This window comes from Corvus kubaryi, unplaced genomic scaffold (genome assembly GCF_017639235.1).
Source record: "Corvus kubaryi isolate FWS band 111438036 unplaced genomic scaffold, C.kubaryi_AGA036_p1.0 37187, whole genome shotgun sequence".
Classification (NCBI taxonomy): domain Eukaryota; kingdom Metazoa; phylum Chordata; class Aves; order Passeriformes; family Corvidae; genus Corvus; species Corvus kubaryi.
Window position 1 is genome coordinate 416197 of NW_024581053.1, and position 24133 is coordinate 440329.

Consider the following 24133-nt stretch of genomic DNA (forward strand, 5'->3'; position numbering starts at 1 on the left):
GCTGTCAGGAAGCCTCAGCCCCTTTGCCTGAGCAGCCTGGTTTGGGAGGCGTCACTAATCCTAAGGTTGGTGTGTAAACCAAACCGACATATTGACAGCAAATGGAGGTTGTTGGGAAAGGAATCAACTCCTTATTCCACCTTTTAGTAGTGAGCAGTCTCACCCTCCTTGAGCTTTTCCTCCTTTTCAGTGTTCATGGCAGCCCGTGAGTGGGGCAGGTCTGGAAATGCTCTTGTTGCCACTAACCTTTAACTCTGCTTGGATGTGTTTGCTGCTGCTGGGTGTTTTCAGCCCACAGAGTGTCGTAAATACACCACTGATTGATGCTTAAAATGGAGAGAGAGAGAGAGGAAAAACACAGGAAGCAGAGCAAAGCTGCTGTGTTGAAATGCTCCATGGAGTAAGGAGAAATTCCTGGTGCTTTCAGTTATTCAAAACTATTTGCAGTAAAATCAAAGTAAATGTCAGGCAGGATCATGCATGGATACGCTCTCAGCCTTTCCACTGTAGTTTCAAAGCCTGATAATTCCTAAAGGAGGATTAAATAGACAATGATATTATCCACTTGAACTGGATATCGACCTGGTGCAGATTCAGGTGCGTTCTGGGCTCTGGTGGCAGAATTGTATCGAGTGCTGGAGCACAGCCAAGGCCCTGCAGAGTGGCCAGGGGCTGTGAGTGGCCAGTGGGCATTGCTGAGCCTGACCACTTACAGGTGTAAAACAGGATTCCATGGTTTGTGTAAGATTTGAAAGGAGATTTGCTTGTCCACGTGGGGAAGCTGGGTGTCCATTGCTTCTTGATCCACTTGGCACCTCCTGGGATTTGGCCAGGTGGGAAACTGATGGGCTGTGGCCACCTGTGGGACAGCTTGTGAGGAGGGGTTGGAATCCTCTGTGGGACAGGGAGTGAGAACTGGACAGACGAGCCACAGGATCATAGGATATCCTGAGCTGGAAGGGACCCCCAGGATCACCCAGTGCCTCCCCTGGCCCTGCACAGACACCCCAACACTCCCACCCTGGGCATCCCTGGCAGTGCTGTCCCAATGCTCCTGGAGCTCAGGGCCGTGCCCATTCCCTGGGGAGCCTGGGCAGTGCCCAGCACCCTCTGGGGGAAGAACCTTTCCCTTATATCCAACCTAAATTCCCCTGACACTGCTCCAGCCTTGGGTTGCTGTCCCTCAGGAGGAGCTGCAGCCCCTGGTGAGCTCTGCCCTCAGTCTCCTTTTCTCCTCTGAACAGACCCAGTGCCCTCAGCTGCTCCTCATATGGCCCCTCAAGGCCCTTCACCATCTTCATGGCCCTCCTCTGGACACTCTGTCATGCTTTAATGTCTTTTTACAATTGTGGCACCCAAAACTGCCCCAGCACTCAAGGTGAGGCCACGCCAGTGCAGAGCAGAGTGGGACAATCCCGTCCCTCCCCTGGCTGGCCACGCTGGGCCTGATGGCCCCCAGGACAGGGATGTCCCTCCTGGCTGCCAGGGCACTGCTGACTCAGTTCCAGCTGGCCGTGGAGCAGCACCCCCAGGTCCCTTTCCGTGGCGCTGCTTTTCAGCCTCCTGTTCCCCAGTGCTCCCAGCTTTCCCTGAAAGCAGGAGAGCACCAGGAGGTACAGGCTGTTCTCTTTTCCCACCCTGCCCATGGGGTTTGTCCATCTCCCTGTCTCACCAGCACCTGGCTGGGACAGCTCTGGGGGCTGCCCTGTCCCGTGGGGTCCCTGCTGGCAGCAGTGTGTGACACAGGGCTGTAGCTGGGTGTGAGGTACTGCTCCAGAAGCTCTGGTGACCTCTCAGCTCCAGGCAGGTGCTGGTGTTGGGAGCCTCAGGAGCTGTGCTGGTGTCTCCCCTCTGGCTTTGCAGGCTCAGCTGGCTGTGGACAGGGCAGGACTGAATCATTCTGCTCCTTCTGGAGAAGTGGTTTTGGTCAAGATGAGGGTTTTGTCTGGGTTGTTGAGCTGTTTATCCTGGGACTCGGGCAGAAATAAAGATCTGGCTTCTCCACAGAGGAAAATTCAGGACTTTTCTTTGGCACAAAATTGATTTCTAGGAGGGAAGAATCAGAAAGGTTCCTAGTGAGGAAAACTTCCCAGTGCTGAGAACAGGACAAGGGGGAGCAGGGTGGAGCAGCACTGCCTGCAGGGAGACTGGGACTCGGTCAGGCAGTGTTTGGATGGTTTCTGTGCTTTTGCCCTGTCTGGGAAATCTCAGGATTTATTAGGGCCTGTCCCTGTTCTAAAATGAGTTACAAGAAAAAATACTGAGAAGGCCAGCAAGAGGCTTGTGCTGGCAGCATCCTGGCCATGAGTGAGAAGATGTGGTGCTGCCAGGATGTCCAAGTCATGCTTCGTGAGCAGGACTGTGCCTGTCACACCTTTGCTGCTCTCTGCCCTGCCTGTCCCATCTCCCTCACTTTATTTGTACAATCCCTTTCACAGGTGCAGCGTCACCTTCCCAAACTCTTTGACAACTTGGCCAAGCTGAAATTCCAGGTGGACTCTGAGCAGAAGACAACCAAGGTTGGGCTGGGAATGTACAGCAGAGAGGAGGAATATGTCCGATTCAGTGAGCCCTGTGACTGCAGCGGGCAGGTGAGAGGGGAGGCCTTGTCTGTCCAAGCTGCCTGGTGGAACCTGCCCTCCCACACCCTTGAGTGGGCATCCCTGGCCAAGATCTTGTAGAGCTTCACTGCCCTGCCTTTATGAGAAAAGCTGGGAGAGGCAGTGTGGAACTTAATCCTTGCTTACACCACAGCTCTAGTCCTGCTCTGGATGGGCCCTCACAGCCCACGGTGTGAGCAAGAGCTGTGGCCTTTTCCTTACTAGGGTTTTTTTAATTTTAGTTATTGGAAAACGTTTTGGAGGTGACTCTTGCCCTCCCAGTTGGGAGGGGGTGCAGATTGAAATAGATCAAATTTTTCCATAGTACTTCTGCATGGGTACCTTTGGAAAGAAAAGGGTTTTTCCCCTGTCTTCCAAATCTTCCTTATTTTGTAGGATGAGTGGAAGCACAAAATTTAAGAATCAAATTACTGCTCAGCTTTTCTGTCCCTGTAGCTGCACTTTTCTCCATGGACTATTACAGGAAGCTGAAGTAGGTAATACCAGCTCTGAGCTCCCCAGTGATGGCACTTGGCATTTAAACTCTCCTCTCAGTGAGGACTTTGCCTGTGAAATACTAAATTCAGCAGGAACTGTGTTCCCAGCATTCTCTTGCTGCTGGCGGGTTGTGCTCAGGTCCCACAGGTGACTCTGTCACAGCCTGGAGCTGGAACACGCTGAACTAAATTGCTCCTCAGCGGAGTTCAGTTTGGTTCCTCCTATAGCTGGAGTTCCACAAAAACCTGCTTGGAAAGAGCTGCTGATCCTGCAGGCCCAGAAATGGCTGAGTGCCCCAGTTTGGAGGAGGCCTGAGGCTTGTTTGACGGCAGAGCTGAGCTGCTTGTCCCACTCTCTGCCATCCCTTGCTGCCAAGGAGGAGCAGGAGTCTTCTTGGGATTTCATCCCTGCTGCAGGTCGAGGTGTGGCTCAATCGCCTGCTGGGCACCATGAGGGCCACGGTGAGGGACGAGATGACCACGGCTGTGGCGGCCTACGAGGACAAGCCGAGGGACCAGTGGCTCTTTGACCACCCTGCCCAGGTACTGTCCCTGCTCCTGGGGGCACCTGGGCTTTCCCTGCCGCCCTGCCCTTCCCTGCTTCCAGCGGGGTCTCTGCCTGTGGATGGGAATGTTTCTGCCTGTGCTGTCCAGGAGGGAAGGAAGGGCGAGTTCTCCTCTCTCCTGGCCATCTCTTGATGGATTCCCAGGCTGAGCTCCCTGCTCTGACCGGAGCTCTGGGCAGGACGCAGCTCGGGGGCCTGGGCAGTGGCTGCTGCACCCCAGGGGTCACAGGAAGCCCCTGCCCCCAGAGAGGTGAGAGAACAAGTTGGTGAGGCCTGATGAGAGGAAGGAGCCCCTTGGATGCCCCTCTGGTGGCCTCGTGGTCTCCAGCTCGGCCTCCTGTGTGGTCAGACATGGGAAAGGGGCTCATTTACAGCTGAGCAGCTGCTGAACGTGTCTGGGGTGGGATTTCAATGGATGTAAAGTGGATCCTGCTCTCCTGCCTGCTGTGATACTGTATGACAAAATACTGCATTTCATGTCAGGGGTGCTTCATCCTTGATCTCCCCATGGATCAGACACTCAAAAGTCAGGCAGCCCTGGTGTTCCCCTGCTGTTGAGCCACTGTTTCCCCAGGTGGCTCTCTGCTGCACCCAGATCTGGTGGACAGCTGAGGTGGGCATGGCCTTCTCCAGGATGAAGGAAGGCTACGAGAAGGCCATGAGGGAGTACCACAAGAAGCAGGTGGCCCAGCTGAACACCCTGGTGACAATGCTGCTGGGGCAGCTCTCCAAGGGCGACAGGCAGAAGATCATGACCATCTGCACCATCGACGTGCACGCGCGGGACGTGGTGGCAAAGATGATAGCACAGAAGGTTGGTGTTCCCAGCCCAGCATGGGCCATGCTGGTGTTGAAGGGGAGATCACAGAGTGACAGAGCAGGGGCAGGCACCAGGATCGTGCCTGGCTCAGCAGGGCACATGTGGCCGTGAGGAAAAGCGTTTGGGCTTTCTTTTCTGTGGCTTTCTTGCTCTGGAGTGGGGCCACTGGGAATCCCTTGGGGTTTGTCTGCCAGTCCCACACCACTGCCCTGCCCTCATAGACTCCCAGGATGGTTTGGATTGGAAGGCGCCTTGTAGCTCTTCTCATTCCAACGCCCTGCCATGGGCAGGGACACCTTCCACTATCCCAGGGTGCTTCAAGCCCTGTCCAGCCTGGCCTTGGGCACTGCCAGGGATCCAGGGGCAGCCACAGCTGCTCTGGGCACCCTGTGCCAGGGCCTGCCCACCCTCAGAGCCAGGAATTCCTTCCCAATATCCCATCTATCCCTGCTCTCTGGCAGTGGGAAGCCATTCCCTCTTATCCTGGCACCCCATGCCCTTGTCCCCAGTCCCTCTCCAGCTCTCCTGGAGCCCCTTTAGGCCCTGGCAGGGGCTCTGAGCTCTCCCTGGAGCCTTCCCTTCTCCAGGTGAACACCCCCAGCCCTCCCAGCCTGGCTCCAGAGCAGAGGGGCTCCACCTCTCTAATCACTCTGTCCTTGACAGTCTCATATCCCACCCTGCACGCGGGTGGGAAGGTGCCCTGGGTGTGCTGGGTTGTGGCTTTACCCTCACCTGTGTTTCTGGGGGGCAGCCAGGCCGAGCACAGATTTCTGGCTCATTTGGTTTCCCCCTCTGGGAGCTGGGGCAGCGCCACTCCTCAGCCCCTGCCCCTGCCGTGACCAGTCCACAGCCGGTGACAGCTCCCTCGCAGCGCCCTTGGGCCCCGAGCCGTGTGTGCCTGGCACTCCCTGCCCTGCTGTGACTGTGCTGGTGGCACGTTGCAGGTGGACAGTGCCCAGGCGTTCCTGTGGCTGTCGCAGCTGCGGCACCGCTGGTCGGACGAGGAGCGGCACTGCTTGGCCAACATCTGCGACGCCCAGTTCCTGTACTCCTACGAGTACCTGGGCAACACCCCTCGGCTCGTGATCACCCCCCTGACCGACAGGTGAGGCCCTGGGGAGCTCCCTCACGGCTGACACAGAGCTGCCAGACAAAGAGGGGTTTGCTTGGGATGCCCACATCCCTCTTGTTTGCCCCCCGTGTCCCAGCGAGCTGGTGGCAGAGCTGCAACTCCCACTTGGTTTGGGATTTTACAGTGAGGGAGCTGGGAGAACTTTCCTGGAGGAAAGGAGGCTCAGGGGGGACCTTCTCACTCTCTGCAACTCCCTGACAGGAGGGGGCAACCGGGGTGGGGTCAGGTCTGCTCCCAGGGAACAAGGGACAGGATGAGAGGAAACAGCATCAAGTTGCACCAGGGGAGGTTCAGGTTGGGTATTGGGAAAAATTTCTTCACTGGAAGTGTTGTCAAACCCTGGCACAGGCTGCCCAGGGCAGTGCTAGAATCACCATCACCAAAGGTGTCCAAAAAACACGAGGATGTGGCACTAATGGACATGGTTTAGTGGTGAACAAGGTGCTGGTGCTGTCCTGATGATCGGATTTGATGATCTTAAAGGTCTTTTCCAACCTTTAAGATTCTGTGATGCACTGGAGAAGTCCCAGCAGGGCAGAGGTGGTTGACAATGCCCCAAAGGACTTTCAGCTTGGCCATGCTCGCACAGAGCTGTCCCAAAGGAGGGCGCAGGGCTCTGCAGAGTGCCCTGGAGTGACCTGTGGCACCCAGCTCACTCTCTTTCCCCTTTTCCCTCGTCCTGTGCAGGTGTTACATCACCCTGACCCAGTCTCTGCACCTGACCATGAGCGGGGCCCCTGCGGGCCCTGCTGGCACCGGCAAGACAGAGACCACCAAGGACTTGGGCCGTGCCCTGGGCATCATGGTGTACGTGTTCAACTGCTCCGAGCAGATGGACTACCAGGTACTGCTCCCCCAAACGGGGCTGCTCAGGGAGCCTGAGGGATGGGAGGGATCCAGCTGGGCTTGCTCCGATCCATCCGCTCTCCTCACACCCCTGCTGCCTCCCTTCCTGCTGAACAGCTTTCTCTCCTCCTCCCTTTGCTTCTCTAAGACTTGCACAAGGTTCTTCAGGAGGGAGAGATCTGAGCTGTGCTCTCTGCCCTGTTCCACCTTTCCCTTCCCTCCTGGAGTTAGATTCCATACGAAATACTTGACAAATTCTGGCCTGTTCAGTCAAGCCCGAGGCTGTGCTGATCCCTTCCCTCTCAGCACACCCACAGGCATGGGGAGGGACCTCTCCTGGTTTCTCAGGATCCTCTCCTGGGATGAGGCCAATGCTGGGTCACGGGGCTGAGCCCTGTGGTCTCCACGGGGCAGTGGGTTTGATGGCCTTGGATGGTATTTTATCCAGCTGAGGTCTCTCATGGAAGTGGGGCTGTCAGTAGCTCAGCCCAGCTGACCTTTAAATGGAACCAGAGTGCAGAGATGTCGAGAGAGTGCAATTAGCAAATCAAGTGGCAAACTGTGCAGAGCTATAAATATTATAATTGAGTTGTGCCTACTGCTCCCTTGCACTTTTCTAAATACCCACAATAGACTGTAAATTGCTATAAATAAACAGGCAGGGAAATCAAATCCAGTTTTTGCTGGAGTTGATTCCGTTTGTGATTTCACTCTTGTAATATTACTTTATTTTTTTTCTTTTCAGTCTTGTGGGAATATTTACAAAGGCCTTTCCCAGACAGGAGCCTGGGGCTGTTTTGATGAATTTAACAGGATCTCAGTCGAGGTCCTTTCTGTGGTTGCTGTACAGGTAAGTGGTGAAAAGCTTGTGGATAAATACAAGCCTGACTTCCTTTCTGCCTTCCTCCCTCCCTCCCTTCTGGGTCTAGGTGTTGTCCAGATCCTAAATCTCATTGGAATCCCCTGAAAATGCCAGTTAAATCAACTGCCAGGGGAGCTGGAGTGGCAGCTGGGTGCTCAACTGCACTGTCCAGAGGCAGTCAGCTCCCTCAGGGGCAGAACTGAAGGGTTTGAGTCTTGGGGGACTTCAGTACCAAAAATTGAGTTGCCAAGATATCAAAGTTCTTTTGGTCCCAAATGTCAGCTGCCAGTGCAGGTTTTGGGATCCCAGTGTTTGACTGAGGTGCTGAATTCTTCCTAGACCCTCTTTGGGGCTTGGCATTGCAGAAATTAAGGTCTAGAGCCCAGAAGTTTCTACACTTCTGTAAATGTTTTGGTCAAAGGAATTGTTCTGAACCCCTCCACGACCTCCTCACTCTCATCTTTCGTTCTCTCATTGTTGTCCCTCATGTGATGTCCCAGAGAAGTCCCAGGCAGGTACAGGAGTTGGGGTACAGGAGTTTGTGTGTCGTTCCCTCCCTGCTTCCCTTCCACCAGGTTCTAGTCTAAAGTTGTCATTGAAAAACCTCTTTGAGGATGTTAAAATAAAAGGGGAAGCTGAACAAAAGAAGCCCAGCTATGACTCAACTGCTAATGATTCCCTGGCTCCTGGCTGGAGCAGTGTCTGAGTGAGAGGCAGGGCTGTCACTCCATCATCGCCTCTCCCGCTGCTATTAGAGGGTAACCATGGCGATGGTTAATTGGCTGCCTTAGTCATGCAGCTCGTGTCCATGTGGGTCCTTACAAAGAGAAACTCCGTTAATTGCTTGGCTTTAGCATGGCAAACAGGTGTAACTTGGGGGCAGCCAGCAGAGAGAGATTCCTCCCTCGCTGAAGTGCTGCTATCAAGGAGGTGAGCTGGCTGCAAGGAACTGCTCCTTTGGGAAGGAGGGTCTGGCTGTGATGGACTCACTCCATCCAGTGGAAGGTGGGCAGTGAGGTGGCCTGGCTGTGATGGACTCACTCCCTTTGGAAAGTGGGGGATGAGAAGAAAAAAGCTGCAACCAGGCAAATATCAGTGAGTGAAGGTATCAGGGGAGGTCTCCCAGCTTCTGCCTTGTGGGTTTGGGTTTAAATTAAGCATCTGATGTCCCCAAAATCTTTAAAAGCAATATCAAGGGATCAGTTTGCAGTTGAGCTGAGGCCAAGTTTTATGGGGAATGCAGGTCCTCAAGGAGCAGAGCAAGCACAGGAGCTCTGGGCTGTCATGAAGGGCAGTGTGTGAGGAGGGGTGAAGGGCGTGGGGGGAATCAGGGCAGACTCTTTGGGGCTGCTGTGGGTGTTGGTTGTGCTCTGGGTGCCTCCACAGCCCTGTATCACCTCTGGCCTCCTGCGAGGTTGGGAAGTTGAAGAGCTGGTTTAGCCTATGGGGTTTTTGCTGTGAGATCCAGGTGGCTTTGGAGGCATTTCCTTCTCCCCTCACCCACATCCATCAGTGTCTTACCAAGCAAATTCTTGCAACTCCTTTCAGTTTGACTGCCCGGTCTCTTCAGCTCTTTTCTGCTTTTTCTGAGTTGGATTGTGATGGGAAACACACAGATTTACCCCAAACAGTGTGTAAGGCTTTACATGGTCAGTAAAAACACAAACCAGAGCAGTGATAAGCCCCAGTCACCGTGGGCCAAGTGCAGGGAGGGCAGCACTGCTGTCTGGGGTTTTTCATACCTGAGCACCAGCACTAAGCTCTGCCTTGGTTCCTAGGTGAAGAGTGTGCAGGATGCCATACGGGAGAAGAAGAAATCCTTCAATTTTCTTGGAGAAGACATTAAGTTAGTCCCCTCAGTCGGGATTTTCATCACCATGAACCCTGGTTATGCAGGACGAACCGAGCTGCCTGAGAATTTAAAAGCTCTCTTCAGGTGAGTCGAGGCCAGGTTTTGTCACCAGTGTTATAAGAGTGGCAGAAATCGTCTTGTGGAACATCCAGGTTTGGCTTCATTTTCTTGGGAAATTCCCTTGCACTGGGGATTCACAGATGGTTTCAGCCTTGTGCCCAGGCCTGGATCAGGGAATGCACAAGGGGGGCAAGGGAGCTCTGTCCTGTGCCGTGGGAAAGGCGATGTGGGCAGACTGGGAAGGTCTCCAGTGGCTCACGGGAGAGGATGTGGAAAATAAAGCTACAAACCCACTGCCCTTGAGCTTTGTAGCCATCACTTGCTCTGCAGTCCTTTCCTGCCTGTCTCCCTAGGCCCTGTGCGATGGTTGTGCCAGACTTCGAGCTGATCTGTGAGATTATGTTGGTGGCCGAGGGCTTCCTCGAGGCCCGGGCCTTAGCCAGGAAGTTCATCACGCTGTACCAGCTCTGCAAGGAGCTCCTGTCCAAGCAGGTGAGCCCTGTGCTGTGCTCTGGATCCCCCAAATCAGGAATGTGACACTCTGCCATGCATCCCCATGGCTGAAGCTTCACGGCGTTCAGTTCCTGACTGCCTTTGTGGCAGCTGCTGGGAGAAGGGAGGGTTTGTGATCGTCAGAGCTATGGCATTTTCAAACTGCTCTCCTGGAGGATCTGCAGGGACAAAAGCACTTGGCCAGCTGCATTAGTGAGACTTTTCAAATGCCACCAAGGTTGGGGCAGTGTGCAGTGACCCTGTGCTTTCCAGTCTCTTAGATCCTATTGATTCTCCTGCCTGCGAGGGGTTCATGATGACTGTTCCTCTCTTAGTCCAACTAAATACTTCTCTTTCATGTCAAGTGTTGACCATGCGGGGCCACTTCCAGTGTAAAACTCTGGTTAATCAGATTTTAACTCGTCATCGTCTGCATAGATCAAAGCTGGGGCCAGTGGTGAGTGGAGTCAGGGCTCCAGATGGAAAACCTGATCTTGGCTGTGCCAGCGTGAGCTTGGGTGGGTTTCTGCCTTGTCACGGAAGCTTTGTGCTGTGCAGCTGGAGGCCCTGTGGGAGCTGTGGCCTCCCACATGAATCAGTCAAGCTGTTGAGCTGTGCTCTGCAGGATCTGGAGCAGAAATAGAAGGACTTGCTTGTTGGCTTGAGTTCCTCTCATGCCTCTTTAGGATTCCTTTTCAGCAGTGCCCCTTTTCCTTTCCCTGCCCCTTCTTGGTTGACTGTACCCAGGACCAAATGTGCCTGGTAACCTGGGGATGGGCAGGATGGAGAAATTTGGGTGTCTGAGGTCTCAGAATGGACTAACAAGCCTTTCACCTCAGTAGCTCCTGCAGATCCAGGGCTCTGGCTGGCCTTGCTTAACGTGCACAAAGGCCAAGCAAACTGCTTTGGGGTTTAGGGAAAAAAAATTGCTTAGGTCTCCAGAGCACAAATCCTCCTGCTGACTTAGTGCCAGCTCTGAGCCCATGTGATGGCACGAACAGCTGAAATATTTGACTCTTTAGTACTGTCCCTGGTGGGAAGCTCACCTTCTGAAATGGAGACCAGCTGACTCAGGCTGGTGGAGGTCTCTGGCCACGACACAGATAATGGATTTGGCTGCACTTCCATTGCTGACTGGCCTGGCAGCTGGGGCTGCTGGTTCTTGCCCCTGTGCTGGTACTGTCTAGGCACAAACCCATCTCTGTTTTTATTTCCTTCTTCCCCCCCATGTAGGATCACTACGACTGGGGTCTGCGGGCCATCAAGTCAGTGCTGGTGGTGGCGGGCTCCCTCAAACGTGCGGACCCCGAGCGGCCGGAGGAGCAGGTCCTGATGCGCTCCCTCCGTGACTTTAACATCCCCAAGATCGTGACAGACGATGTGCCAGTGTTCATGGGGCTGATTGGGGACCTGTTCCCTGCGCTGGATGTGCCTCGGAAGCGTGACCTGGCTTTCGAGGCCGTGGTGAAGGAGGCTGTGCTGGAGCTCCGGCTGCAGCCTGAGGACAACTTTGTGCTCAAAGTAAGACGAAGGGATAATTCCGCTCTACCTACACCATCATCAGCTCATTTGGGTTTTCTCAGCCATCTTTGGCTCTTTAAAGAGGGCTCTGCACAATCACAGTATCATGGAATGGTTTGGGTTGGAAGGCACCTTAAAGCTCAGCTCACTCCAACCCCTGCCATGGACAGAGACACCTTCCATTAGGCCAGGTTGCTCCCAAGCCCTGTCCACCTGGTCTTGGACATTTCCAGGGAAGGAGCAGCCACAATATTCCCCCTGCAGACAGGGTCTGGTGCAGTTGCAGCTGCTCCTAAAGCCAGCGCTGCCTCTTCCCTGGATTTACAAAGAGACCGACTCTTGTAGGCTTGTGCACATGCAGCCCTTGGAGAGAGAGCCTCCTTGGCTGGTGGCTGTCACATAGTGCTGGAGGTTTGCCTGCCTGCTCAGGATTTCACCCATCATGGTTAGGGTGGTCAGGCCAAACTCGGGGCTAAATCCCTTTGTGTCTCTGGCTCACAAATTTCTGCGGAAGAGGCCCAATGAGAGCTAATTCCATAGAATGGTTTGGGTTGGAAGGGACCTGAAAGGACATCTCATTCCAATCCCCTGCCGTGCAGGGGCAGGGTCTCTTTCCCCTAGACCAGCTTTTGCACACTTGAACTTCAGTTTGGCATCTTTGTGTGAGCTCTGGGGGTGTTTCCCCAGGTGGTGCAGCTGGAGGAGCTGCTGAGTGTCCGGCACTCTGTGTTCGTGGTGGGCTCTGCAGGCACGGGCAAGTCTCAGGTGCTGAGGTCCCTGCACAGGACCTACCAGAGGATGAAACGCCGTCCTGTCTGGACAGACCTCAACCCCAAGGCCGTCACCAATGACGAGCTTTTCGGCGTCATTAACCCAGCAACAAGAGAGTGGAAAGATGGTAAATATCATTTCCTGTCTGAATTTGCAGATAAAAAGGGTATTTTTAATGATCCTCCTGAGTGGCAGCAGGATGATGGCTCTCTGTGTGCAGGTCTCACAGCCCGGCTGCCGCTCCCAGCCGTGTGAGGGTTTGCTGTTGGAAGGATGTGGAGGGTGTCACAGCTTTTTGGTCATCAATGGGAATTTATCCTTTTGCCATAAGGATAATTATCATGTCCATTAACACCAACACTTCCCAATTCCTAAGTGGGGCAGGTTGTTTTTTGGGGCTGGGCTGCTGATGGAAGAGAGCTCCCTCCTGCCCTGTGCTGTGCACTGGGGCCCTCCAAAAAGTGCCATCGCCAGGTTTCCATGGCTGGACACTCCCAGCAGCCTTAGAGGTGTTTTTCCACTAAATATCCCTGCCTGATCTCTAGCACATGACACTTGCCAGGCTGTTGATCCTGATTGCTCCTGAGGAGGATAAGATGAGCATTTAAAACCTGCTGAAAGATTACAGAGATGTGGAGTGAGAACGTTGGGTTGTGACTAATCCAGAAAGGCAGCTTTGGTTTCCGTGTGTGGCTGTTCTGGGAGCCGTGGGGGAGGTGAGGGAGGACGGCTCCATAAATCATCCTTGGCCAGAGGTCCCCAGGAGCTGCCACCACCTCCCCTGGCCCATGCTTTGCTCCAGTGCCAGGGTTAATTCTTTTTAATTATGATTGGGGACCCTGAATCAAAGTGACACGGGGAAGTGTGGGATGCAGCCAGCACCCTGCAGAGAGGACTGCACGTTGGGGATTGTGGATCAGGGACTGTGGGTGGCACTGGACAGCAGGGGGGACATTGGCAGGTGGCTGTCCAGTGTTGTCAATCCTCGAAGGTTTCAAGAGAACTTACAGGACTCCTCTCTGATGGCAGACATCTTCTGCATTAATCATTCCTGAAGATGTTGTTTCTTGATGTCAAAGACCAGCCAGGCCATTTTCAGCACAGCCTGACAGGAGAGGATGTGTCCCCTTCTGGATGAGCTCCTCCTTTTCCTCTTCCCGAGTTCATCCTGTCACTCATTTCACTGCCAGCAGCTGGAAAGCTGGTCCATGTTAGGTGGGAAAAGATCCCACAAGGGAATCCTAAAAGTGCTATTTGTAGAACCAAACTCCTTCCAAATCCCAAGACCTCTCTGTGGTGTGGATGCCCGAGGTTGGGAGAGGAGCACTTCCCTCCAGCTGCTGCCGTGGTGGGTGTGAGGGAGGCACTGATGCTCTCAGGCAGGAGCTGCTGCTGACACTGATGGTGCTGGAGTGGTTGCCAGGCTGTGTCCAGGGTGAGGAATGGAGTCCAGGCAGAGCCAGGGAGGTGTTATTCCTGACCCCATCTCGTACCTGTGTCGGCTGAGCTGCTCTGTGCTCCGCTCATGCAATGCCACCGGCCGTTCCTGGATCCCAAGGGAATGGCTCGTCCTGGAGAAACAAAGAGCATTCCTGTCACAATTCACAGCAAGAGAGGTTGTTTTTAGTGTTTGCCTGATGTTCCTTCATGCAGACCAGCCTTTCCCTAGGTATTTCCTCATGTGGAGGAGAGTGATGGTTTTGTGGAGCTCTCATTTGCCCTGCAGTACTTCTGCTCTGTTCCCAGCTTCTCGCTCTTCTTAACATTCATTATTTACTCCCCCTGAGACTCTGTATCCTCCTCTGTCTCCTTGATTTTACTGACATTTTGTTCTGTCACTCAATGTCAGTCTGGGCTTGTTCTCCCCTCAGTCTCACTAAAGCCATGACCCAGTGTTTAAAGAATCTTGATTTCCCCAATATACTTCAAGCCACAGAAAAAAAAAACCCCAGAATTTTCAAGGCATGTTCAGATGATTTTCTCTGTATTGTGTAGTTTGTGTCTTTTTTTTCCCTCTGAGTATCTGCTCTGCATTTTCCTATGCCTTATGATTTTCAGTGGGAATGAAGCTCGTGTAGGTCCACAGTCATTCTCAGTGATAATAACTCTGATAATGCTTTTTTTTCTTCAAAGCAGATATCATTACATAGTATTATTCATGTCAAGATGCAAAGAGTTACGAATGTTTAAGGGGAAAGCATAATTTTTAGGGAGTTGCTGGAAAAAGTCTGTTAGAGCAGGTGACAACTTCAATGTTCATCAACACATTCGTGTCTCCCTCCCAGGACTGTTTTCATCAATCATGCGAGAGCTGGCCAACATCTCACATGATGGTCCCAAGTGGATGGTACTGGATGGAGATATTGATCCGATGTGGATTGAATCTCTTAACACTGTGATGGATGATAATAAGGTAGTGGATCTAAGGTGAAGAAGCAGGCGTTCCTGCTCGGGTGGGGTTCAGCCTGGGAGAAATGCAGATGCTGGAATAACACCTCCCGGAATAATGCCGTTGGGGTTTCTTCAGATACACCAAACAATATTGCATAAAGGCAATGGTGCATGAGGGAAATAGCTTAGAGCTTGTTTTCACTGGAATTGCCCTTTTCTGGAGAGTTGTGCTCGTGAGTAATCGCAAATGTCCTGATCATAACTTCAGGCCCTTTGAAAATAGGGTAGGGACATGGTTCTGTACCTTTTCCCCACCCTGAGGGAGTGCTTTGGATTCTGGGTTGTGGAAGAGAGAAGGATCGTTCTAATGCCTGGCAGAAATCATGTCATGGCATCACAGAATGGGACCCTAAACTCATCCCATCCCTGCCCTGCCATGGCAGGGACACCTTCCACTGTCCCAGGCTTCTCCAATCCCTGCCCTTGGGCACTGCCAGGGATCCAGGGGCAGCCCCAGCTGCTCTGGGCACCCTGTGCCAGGGCCTGCCCACCCTCACAGGGAGGAATTCCTTCCTAATATCCCATCTAACCCTGCCCTCTGGCAGTGGGAAGCCATTCCCTGTGTCCTGTCCCTCCATCCCTTGTCCAAAGTCTCTCTCCTGCTCTCTTGGAAGCCCCTTCAGGTACCAAAAGGCCACAGTAAGGTCACCCCAGGTCTTTCTTCACGCTGAACAACCCCAGTTTTCTCAGCCTGTCTGAGAACTAACAGAGCTGCTCCATCCCTCTGCTCATCCTGGAGCCTCCTCTGGGCTCTCTCCAGCAGCTCCAGCTCCTCCCTGTGCTGGGCCCTGGGGCTGGGGCAGCTCTGCAGGTGGGGGCTCACCTGAGCAGGGCAGAGGGGCAGAATCCCCCTTGTCCTGCTGGGCACTGCTGGGGCTGCAGCCCTTTGCCCAAGAGCTGCTGTGCCTCGAGGAGCTGGGCTGGGCAGCCAAGCCCAGCAGTGCCGAGTGTTGAACACTCTTCATTCCTGTTCCTGGGAGAGCTCTAGGCTCTGTCTTGTCTGTCTGTCTGCACACACAGGTGCTGACCCTGGCCAGCAATGAGAGGATTCCTCTGAACCCCACGATGAGGCTGCTGTTCGAGATCAGCCACCTGCGCACGGCCACCCCGGCCACCGTGTCCCGGGCAGGTGAGTCCCACCTGGGCTGCACCGTGCAGCAGGTGGCATCTGGGGCTCTTAATCAGTCTTTTGGTGTCCCTTTGAAAGCTCCCAGCCTGGAGCACAGCTGCCCATGGTGTGCAGGGTGTGTTCCTGTAGCACACGGACACGTGGAGGATCCTGAGCCCACACGGGGAGCTTGCATTGTCTCAGGGGTGTACTCGGAGTGTTCCTACTGCTGCTGTGGGGTCATGGCTGCAGCACTGCTGAGAGAGCACTCCTGCACAGCTCTGTGTGGGCCTGATGAGGAGAGCCCATCTCTATCCCAAAGAACTCCTGATCTTTCGGAGAAGTTGATGGGAATGGGGAATGAAGGTGTTCCCTGGTGCCTGGGGCCCAGAGCAATAACACGGCTCAGGCAACACCATATTCTGAATTGGGGGCAGGATCATGACAGCTGTCCTGGTTTCCTGAGGTGTATCTCTTCACTCTTCCCCTCTGCAGTGGGGCAGGAGGAGGGGGCAGGTGATGAGGGACCAGGTGTGTGACAGCGTTTCAGCTGTGTGAGAGTAGCTGAAAGTTTCTGGAGGAAAAAGGGAGATTATCTGCTGTGTCCTTACTCTTCTCTCTTCTCCTGCACCTCAAGGGATCCTTTACATCAATGCCTCGGATCTGGGCTGGAATCCCCCTGTGAGCAGCTGGATTGACCAGCGAGAGGTCCAGTCTGAGAGAGCCAACCTGACCATTCTGTTTGACAAGTACCTGCCCGTCTGCCTGGACACCCTCAGGACCAGGTACCACTGCGGGCTGCCTGTGTCTCCACTGGCGAGGGCAGGTCGCTCACCACCTTCCAGACCAGCGGTGCTGGGGCTGTGCTCCAGGGCTGCCCAGTGTCCTCCTTGTCCCCAGGAGCCCTGATTGTCATTGGCTTCAGCTCCAGGAAGCAGTGGGGTGAGGGGGTGGCTGACACTCCTGCCTGTCCTTCGTTGGTCTGCTCTGGTTCTCCTTGGATATTGATTTGATGGTTCCTGTGCTTGTATCAGTTCTGTATGTCTTGGAAGGTAAATGCAGGAGATGCTAAAGAGAAAGTCTTTCCAGTCTCCTGAGGTGTCAGGCCAGAGCAGAGTTCACTGCACAAGTTATGTTTCAGTAGAGCAGATTTCAGACCACTGCTGAAAGAAAGTGTGGAGGATGGAGAGAGCAGATCCTCTTTTATCCTCTCCCCACATCTTTTCCTGCCCCTTGGGGATGAGCAGGAAGCTGGTGTTGGTGTGAGAGGGTGGGGTTGCTCCAGAGGCAGTCCTCTCTTGGATTTCTTTCCTGAAGCATTTGAGCACAGTTGAGTCCATCTGTGGGCATCCAGCCTGGGCATGTTTCGTGGCTGGACACTGACCACTGAACGTGACAAGTAGGACAAGGGGTGATGGTTTAACAAGGTGAAATTTAGATTGAATATTAGGAAGAAATTCTTGGCTGTGAGGGTGGGGAGGCCCTGGCACAGGGTGCCCAGAGAAGCTGTGGCTGCCCCTGGATCCCTGGAAGTGTCCAAGGACGGGGATTGGAGCAACCTGGGATAGTGGAAGGTGTCCCTGCCATGGCAGGGGATGGAGTAGATGACCTTTAAAAGGTCACTTCCAACCCAAACTAGTCCATGATTTTATGATTCTCCATCCTCTGCTTGCTGCCCATACCTGCAGTTTCATTTAAAAAAAAAAAAAAAAGAAAAAGAAGAAAAGTCAGTGTAAACTGAACCTGGGCACCAGCAGCCCCCGAGGGGTGTCAGGAGGAGCTGCTGCAGTGCCAGTCTTGCTCCTTGGGACTGGGAATTGGGAATCTTGCTGGGGAGCTGCTCTCTGGGTGCCCAAACTTTAAAGCTGTTGGCAGCAAAGCCCATCGAGCATCTCCAGCCCTCTCTGCTGAACAATTGTCAGACCATGAAATCCTCAGGATTAGCTGCACCAGCCCCGAGCGGAGTATTTTGGGAGCTTGCTTAATTCAGAAATTGTAGAACCAACCTTTCAAATAGCTCTAATTACTTTATGGAGGACTTCAGTGCTGCTACAACATTAGTTTGGAATTCTGTAAGTGTAGCTTAAACGAATGTAAAATGGCAAGATGAAAGGTTTTATTTTATTACTCCTCTATTTGACCGCTTTTGAACTCCTCACGCTCCCAGGAAATCATCGCCTTTAGCAACTCCTCGATTTTACTTCTTTTCAAGAGGATCAAAGTTTTTAAATGCTTGAAACTTCTGATTACTGTTATTACGTGTGTGTGTGCCAGTGCCAGCGGGTCCAGGCAGAGGATGGGTGTTCTCCTTAGTGCTTTTCCAGGGAATGAGACACTCACTGCTGACAAGGAAAATGCTGATATTCTGGCAAAGCCTTCCTGCCTTGCTTTCCTGGGCTGGGAGCAACCCCGGTGCTTCACCCAATTACATTTCCCAATTATGTTTTCAATTTCCATCCCTCAGATTTAAGAAGATTATTCCCATTCCTGAGCAGAGCATGGTTCAGATGCTGTGCTACCTCCTGGAATGCCTCCTGACAGAGGAGAACACCCCTCCCGACTGTCCCAAGGAGCTTTATGAACTTTACTTTGTCTTTGCTGCTGTCTGGGCCTTTGGTGGGTCCATGTTTCAGGACCAGGTAAGAAGGGAGGTGCCACATCAGCATCTTTCAAGAAGCCTTTTATTGCCTTTTTTTTCCTACTTTTTTCTACTTTCCCCTGGCCTAAAGCTGTGTCAGTGATGCCGTTTGACCTGGAGACCTGAACTAAACAATCCCTTTCATGAAAGACCTCATTATCCAGGCGGTGATACTGGAGAAGGGCTGTGGGGTCACAGGGTGGAGGGTGTTTGCTTCTGCAGAAACATTTCACTGGGGAGAAATGTTAATTTATGGAGGTTGTGGATGTGCATAAAGTGATCAAATTAAGATGGATTTATCAGGTGAATCCATCAGCGGAGCATTCCCCAGCCACCTGACTGTGCAGGTAAATGCTGGGCTCTGTGGCACAAACCAGCTCTGTCACCAGGATTAATAATAACAGGGGGATGATGAGAGCTGGCCATCCTCGATTCCTGGTAGAATGACACGAGGCAGGGGTGCTCAGCAGGGCAGGGCAGTCGGTATTTCAGGGACAAACAATGGCCGAGCTCAGGTGGTGTTCCCTTGGTGCCACCACCCCGAGGCCATGGAGTTTGAGACCAGCTTTCCTGGATCTGCGGAGGATTTAACCCTCCATTCCCGATGTGCCAGCTGGGAAAACCACAGCCTTGGTTTTGTCAGTGCAGGGTGACTCAAAAGCCCAGCCCAGCCGAGCCTGGGGAGCAGAGCTGGCCCGTGCCCAGCAGGACGAGCTGCTGCCTCAGTCCCTCGCGGGTCGGCTGGAGCGCGGTCGGTGGCACTGGGACACGGCGTTCCCGTGCCAGTGCACTTAGTCCTGGCATGGCAGGGCCTTGGCACAACTGGGGGTGTGGCAGGAGGAGCTGGGAGCAGGCTCAGCATCCCGCTGGGAGGATGCCGGATGTTGCTGCCCGTGGTGCTCTGTAAATGTCAGGGAGGAGAGCGTGAGCGCACAGCGTCCGAGCGAGGGGGAGCCTGATGAAAAACGATCCAATATAAAAGCTGTTTATTGCTCCCTGCTGAAGGTGCCCTTCCTGGTGACCTTTTGCTGCCGAAATGTCAGGAGAAACGGGCTGGAAGGCTTCCCACTGCTCGGAGTTCGTTGGTGGGGAGCGGGGCCCCTCTCTAAAAACAGATGAGAGGTTTGCCATTTCCAGGCTCTGAAATTAGCAGAAATCCATATGAGGTTTTTGTTAAGGGAAGCAGTGTGAGCTCGACACCATTCTGGCAATAGAGCTGGGGCTGGGACTGCTCCACTGAAGGGCTCAGGGGGGCAGGCAGCCCCTCCCAGCACCACTGTGAAAAAGCTTTTAGCAGCGCTGCACATCCCTGCTCTGCTGCCGGGCTGAGGAGTTGTGACGACAGGAGAAAGGTGATTACAGTCATTCTGCCTCTCTGGGTAGCACGAGACTGCAAAATCCTGGATGCCAATAATGTGTTTTTCAAGTCCTCTGGTCTTTTGATGTGTGGTGGCTCAGGGAGCTTTGCAGAGGACACTCAGTTCAGAGCCAGGTTTCCTGATGGAGGCTGAGCAGTCCAAGGTCCCACTTGGTCCCAGGAAAGCCTGTGGGGTGGCTGTGGGGAGGAGGGACCTGGTAGAGATGCCCCAGGAGCAAACTGTGCTGCTAAAACTGGCTCAGTGATGCGTCTGCTCTCTCCCAGACATCTTTTTAGCAGCACTTTCCCCCTCCTTCCCCCCCTGCTTCTCCCCAGGGCTGAGGGCTGCAGTCCCTGTGCTCTGCACAGGAAAGGTTCAGACAGTGACTGGCCCAGTTTCACAGAGGAAACCTGAGGCAGGGAAGGGGACTAAGCACATTCTGCAAATCCTGACTTAGTATCTAAAGCAAAAACTGTCACCCCAGCTCCCAAAACAAAGTTCAGGTGCTTCAAAATCCCCATGCATGGAAAGAGAGAATGGGGAAAGCAGGAAAGCAGGAGCTTGCTGGGCTCTGTGGCAGCTGAACAGCTGGAAACAGCTGGAAACAGCTGAGCCCCAGGAGCACAGTCCCTGTCCCATGCTTTGCTGCACTGGGGGCTGCAGTCCTGCTTGAAAAGAAGCCAGAAAGCAACAGCTAAGTGTGTGCAGGGCAGTGTGGTTTGTGAGGAAGAGATTTGGTATGCATGCTCTGACTACCCATGGCCATGGATGGAGATGGATGTGGTGTCCTTGTCTGTTGGAAGAAGTAGGCACCAAAAATCAATCAAGTGTCTGTTTAGTCATAGGCACGTATTTCTCTCTTTCAAATTGATCCATCTGTCTGATCTCAGGCACACCAGGAGTGATCAGCACAGAGGATGCATTATTTAGGGCAATAAATAGGAGTGATGAGGAAAAATGAAGAAAGTGAAAAATTAGACTTAATAATAGGAAAAAGGATAAGGTTGTTATGCTGTGGAATATATTTTAAGGCATAATCCCACTCTGGTGGACTGGGATAAATAACATTCTCCATCTCGAATGAATTTCTCCAGATTTGCCTCTTTTCTCCTCTCTTTGGCAGCTCGTGGACTACAGAGTGGAGTTCAGCAAGTGGTGGGTGGCAGAATTCAAGACGATCAAGTTTCCTTCTCAGGGCACAGTCTTTGACTTTTACATTGATCCGGAAACAAAGAAGTTTGAGCCTTGGTCTAAACTTATTCCCCAGTTTGAATTCGATCCAGAGATGCCACTGCAGGTGGGTGCCCCTGGCAGGCTGCTGGGCTGGAGGAGGTGCTGTGTTTTAGTGTTTCAGTGAAGCCTGGTGAAAGGTCAGGCACTGATGGAATTCCCTGTGGGATACAACTCAATTCCCCATCTTTTTTGCTGTGCTTTGACTGTAACAGCACAACGTCCATCCATCTTCCAAAAAGCAGGGGCAGGGAGCTGCTGTGCCCAGGGTGCAGAGAGAAGCAGCGAGACAGAGCAGGGACAAAGCCTCTGAGACACCATGGCACACTGTCACTCTGCGTGGCTGCAAGTAGAGATGGGTTTATGTTTGGGCCAGAAAAAGAGTTCCTCAGGTAGTGAATGGTGGTTGCCAGTTGTCTGTCCTTTCAGAAGCACCACAGGGAGCAGGTGACTTGTGAAAATCGTCACCGTTTTAGCGAGGTGTGAGTTTGTGGGAAGATCCAGACGCTGCTCCCAGGGCTTCACCGGGAAGGATGGACTTGAACGTCTGGCAGCAGCAGATCATTCCTTCCCGAGGGGTCACCTTACCCATTCCTGGCTCTCCCAGGAGGTGGCTGTGGGGTGCTGGCAGGGCTTGGGGACACTCACCTGGTTGCTGTGTCCCCCAGGCCTGCCTGGTGCCCACGGCCGAGACGGTTCGGGTGAGGTTCCTCGTGGCCAGGCTGCTGCAGCGCCGGCGCCCCGTGCTGCTGGTGGGCACTGCTGGCACGGGCAAGTCGGTGCTGCTGGGGGACACGCTCTGCTCCCTGGACACCGACAGGTACCTGGTGAAGAAGGTCCCCCTGAACTACTACACCACCTCTGCCATGCTGCAAGGTAAGCTGCTGGCTGGCTCTTAAACTGCACCGGGGTTGGACACCAGGAGGAATTTCTTCACAGAAGGGGTGGCTGGGCACTGGGATGGGCTGCCCAGGGAGGTGGCGGAGTCACCGTCCCTGGAGGTGTTTAATGAAGCCTGGATGTGGCACTCAGTGCCGTGGGCTGGGTGACAAGGTGGTGATGGGTCACAGGTTGGACTCGATGACCTCAAAGGTCTTTTCCAACCTGGTTAATTCTGGGATTCTGTGACATTCCTGGGACATCCATTGGGGTTTGGAGTGGGATGTGCTCAAGGAAAGACCGTGGGTGAGCTGCCCGTGCCGTTTGTGGGCACACCCACGACCCCACCGCGAAACTCCGCTCAGCAGAGCCCTGGTTTTGTGGAGATGCCATCTTCCAACGTGAGCATTTGCATTCTTAACCCCGCCACTCTGTTTCAGGGCTGTGCCAAAGCCCAGGCTTCAATCTGCTGCAATTTTTTCGGCTTGTGTTTGACTTGAAGTGTGTCTCTAACATGCTGGAATTTAAGCCTGTGCTGAATAGGATGGGTTTCTTGAAGAGGATCCAAACTGTCCTCAGGGTGCAATGATGGGAATTGCATCCCAATTAGCAGTGAGGATGGTGCTAATGGATATGTGCAGGCTGGAAGCCAGGGCTGGTTCCTGGGGCTGTCCTGTCCTGCCACAGCCCAGCGTGGCCCCTGGAGCAGGTCCCACACCCCCTCCCCAGGAGCACAGAGCTTGCTGACTTGGGGGGCTCAGACCCCCAAGGAATTCTCAGCCCCAGGGAAGTCCATGAGAATATCACTGATGAGGATTTTTAAACATCAGTGAAAAATTAAGCTTGAGACTGAGGTCGGGTCAGTTTTTCTGTGTAGTCTCTTCAGAGATGAAGAAAAAGCAGGAATTTCTTGAAAGGTGTCTCATTTTGGAATGGTGTCCAATGAGAGAGAAAATAATTTGACATTTATGTATTAACCACTAACGAAGCAACCTGGTTTTGAGTTGAATTACAACTGCGAGTCACTATGAACCAAATTGCTTCCTTTATGCAGCTGGGTTTAACCTAAATGTCCTGAAATCACAGAAAATTCTGAGTTGGAAGGGATCCACAGTGATCATCAAGTCCAGCTCTTAAGGATATGGCCCCTCTGGGAGTGAAATCCACAACCTTGGCATTATGAGCACCATGTTCTGACCAACTGAGCTCTTCTCCTACTTCTCCAGAGCAGCTGTGGCTGCCCCTGGATCCCTGGAAGTGCCCAAGGCCAGGTTAGACGGGGCTTGGAGCAGCCTGGGACAGTGGGAGGTGTCCCTGCCCATGACAGGAGATGAGCTTTGAGGTCCCTTCCAACCCAACCCATTCTGAGATTCTGTGAAGCCCTGGGCAGACCAGGGATTAACCTTCCCTCTTTGGGTTGTTCCTGGCTGAGTGGTGCCAGCTGGGAACATGAGTGTCCCTGGCTTCATCCCTGCTCTGCCAGGCTCCCAGCACTGCAAACATTTTCAGGAAGGTTTTGCAGTTTAAAATTGCTCTCTGAGGCCGATCTGCTCGCAGAGGAGTGACAGCACAGCCCCAACCCATGCTCTGGGGCCACGCTGTGGGGCCACATCTGCTCTCTGGGGCAGGCTGGGAGGCTTCCTGGACTTGCTGGTGCCTCTGCACACAGCAAATCATTTGAGCCCTTTGTCCTTCAAGTAGAAAATGGGTAAAACCTCCCCTTCTGGCCAATCTCGCAGCCATGGGCACGGTGATGGTTGCAACCTCCCTTTTCCCCCTCCTCCTGGGGTAGGAAGTGCCCTTGGTTGGGGAGGGGGCTGAGCTGTGTGTGCTCAGCTGCCTGGGGGGACCCTGGTGTCCCCCAGCTGCCCAGGTGAGTGTGAGCAGGTGTGGGGCAGGCACAGGGTGTCCCTGTTGCTCTGAGCTCCGGGCTGAGCCCGCCCCTTCCTCCTCTGCAGAGCCCAGCACGTCTTCATCGCAGGGCAGTGTGATTTATGCTGCTTGGCATCCTTCCCTACTGCTCATTTTTTAGTTAATTTGCCCCATTTTGTGGAGTTTGTCAGTTGGCTGCTTTTTTTCTTCCCCACCAGGTGCCTCTTTTGATTTGTAAAATGGGAATCCGAAGCAGTTTGGGATTTTAATTTTTATTAACTTTAGAAAGAGCCAACCTGAAAGCCAGGAATTCTTAGTCGAGGTGCCTGTGGGGACAGAGATTTTTAAAGTTCAGAGCTGCACTCTTTAGGGGAAGCACAGGGACGTGGTTCAAACCATCCTTGTGGGCCTGTGGCTTACAGAATTTTATGTGGATAGGGGTTCAAAGGAGCCAGACTTCTGTGCCCAAACCTGGGCACAGTTTGGGGATTTTCTTTGGTGTATTGTGACCAAATCCCTCTTCCTGTGGAGCCTGGACCTCTGGTGTGCTGCTTCCTGCCCTCTTGGACCTCTGCTCC

At 53.4% G+C, this 24133-nt stretch overlaps 1 protein-coding gene across 2 annotated transcripts in view; it reads left to right on the top strand.

Annotated features, from left to right (window-relative positions):
* The first annotated feature begins 2455 nt into the window (after positions 1-2455).
* LOC121661667 (dynein heavy chain 9, axonemal-like) overlaps positions 2456-24133 on the top strand; it is a 124861-nt gene continuing 103183 nt past the window's right edge. Inside the window, exons 1-16 of one of the 2 annotated variants that reach the window (XM_042022080.1) lie at positions 2456-2591; positions 3475-3640; positions 4238-4477; positions 5428-5588; positions 6303-6459; positions 7207-7311; positions 9102-9259; positions 9589-9727; positions 10961-11248; positions 11936-12146; positions 14305-14432; positions 15491-15599; positions 16216-16363; positions 18043-18217; positions 20698-20871; positions 21473-21680. In XM_042022080.1, the coding sequence (XP_041878014.1) occupies positions 2554-2591; positions 3475-3640; positions 4238-4477; positions 5428-5588; positions 6303-6459; positions 7207-7311; positions 9102-9259; positions 9589-9727; positions 10961-11248; positions 11936-12146; positions 14305-14432; positions 15491-15599; positions 16216-16363; positions 18043-18217; positions 20698-20871; positions 21473-21680 (2605 nt within the window). In that variant the 5' untranslated portion in view covers positions 2456-2553. Of the gene's footprint in view, positions 2592-3474; positions 3641-4237; positions 4478-5427; positions 5589-6302; positions 6460-7206; positions 7312-9101; positions 9260-9588; positions 9728-10960; positions 11249-11935; positions 12147-14304; positions 14433-15490; positions 15600-16215; positions 16364-18042; positions 18218-20697; positions 20872-21472; positions 21681-24133 lie in introns of those variants that run through there. The other variant, XM_042022081.1, reaches the window with a different exon arrangement.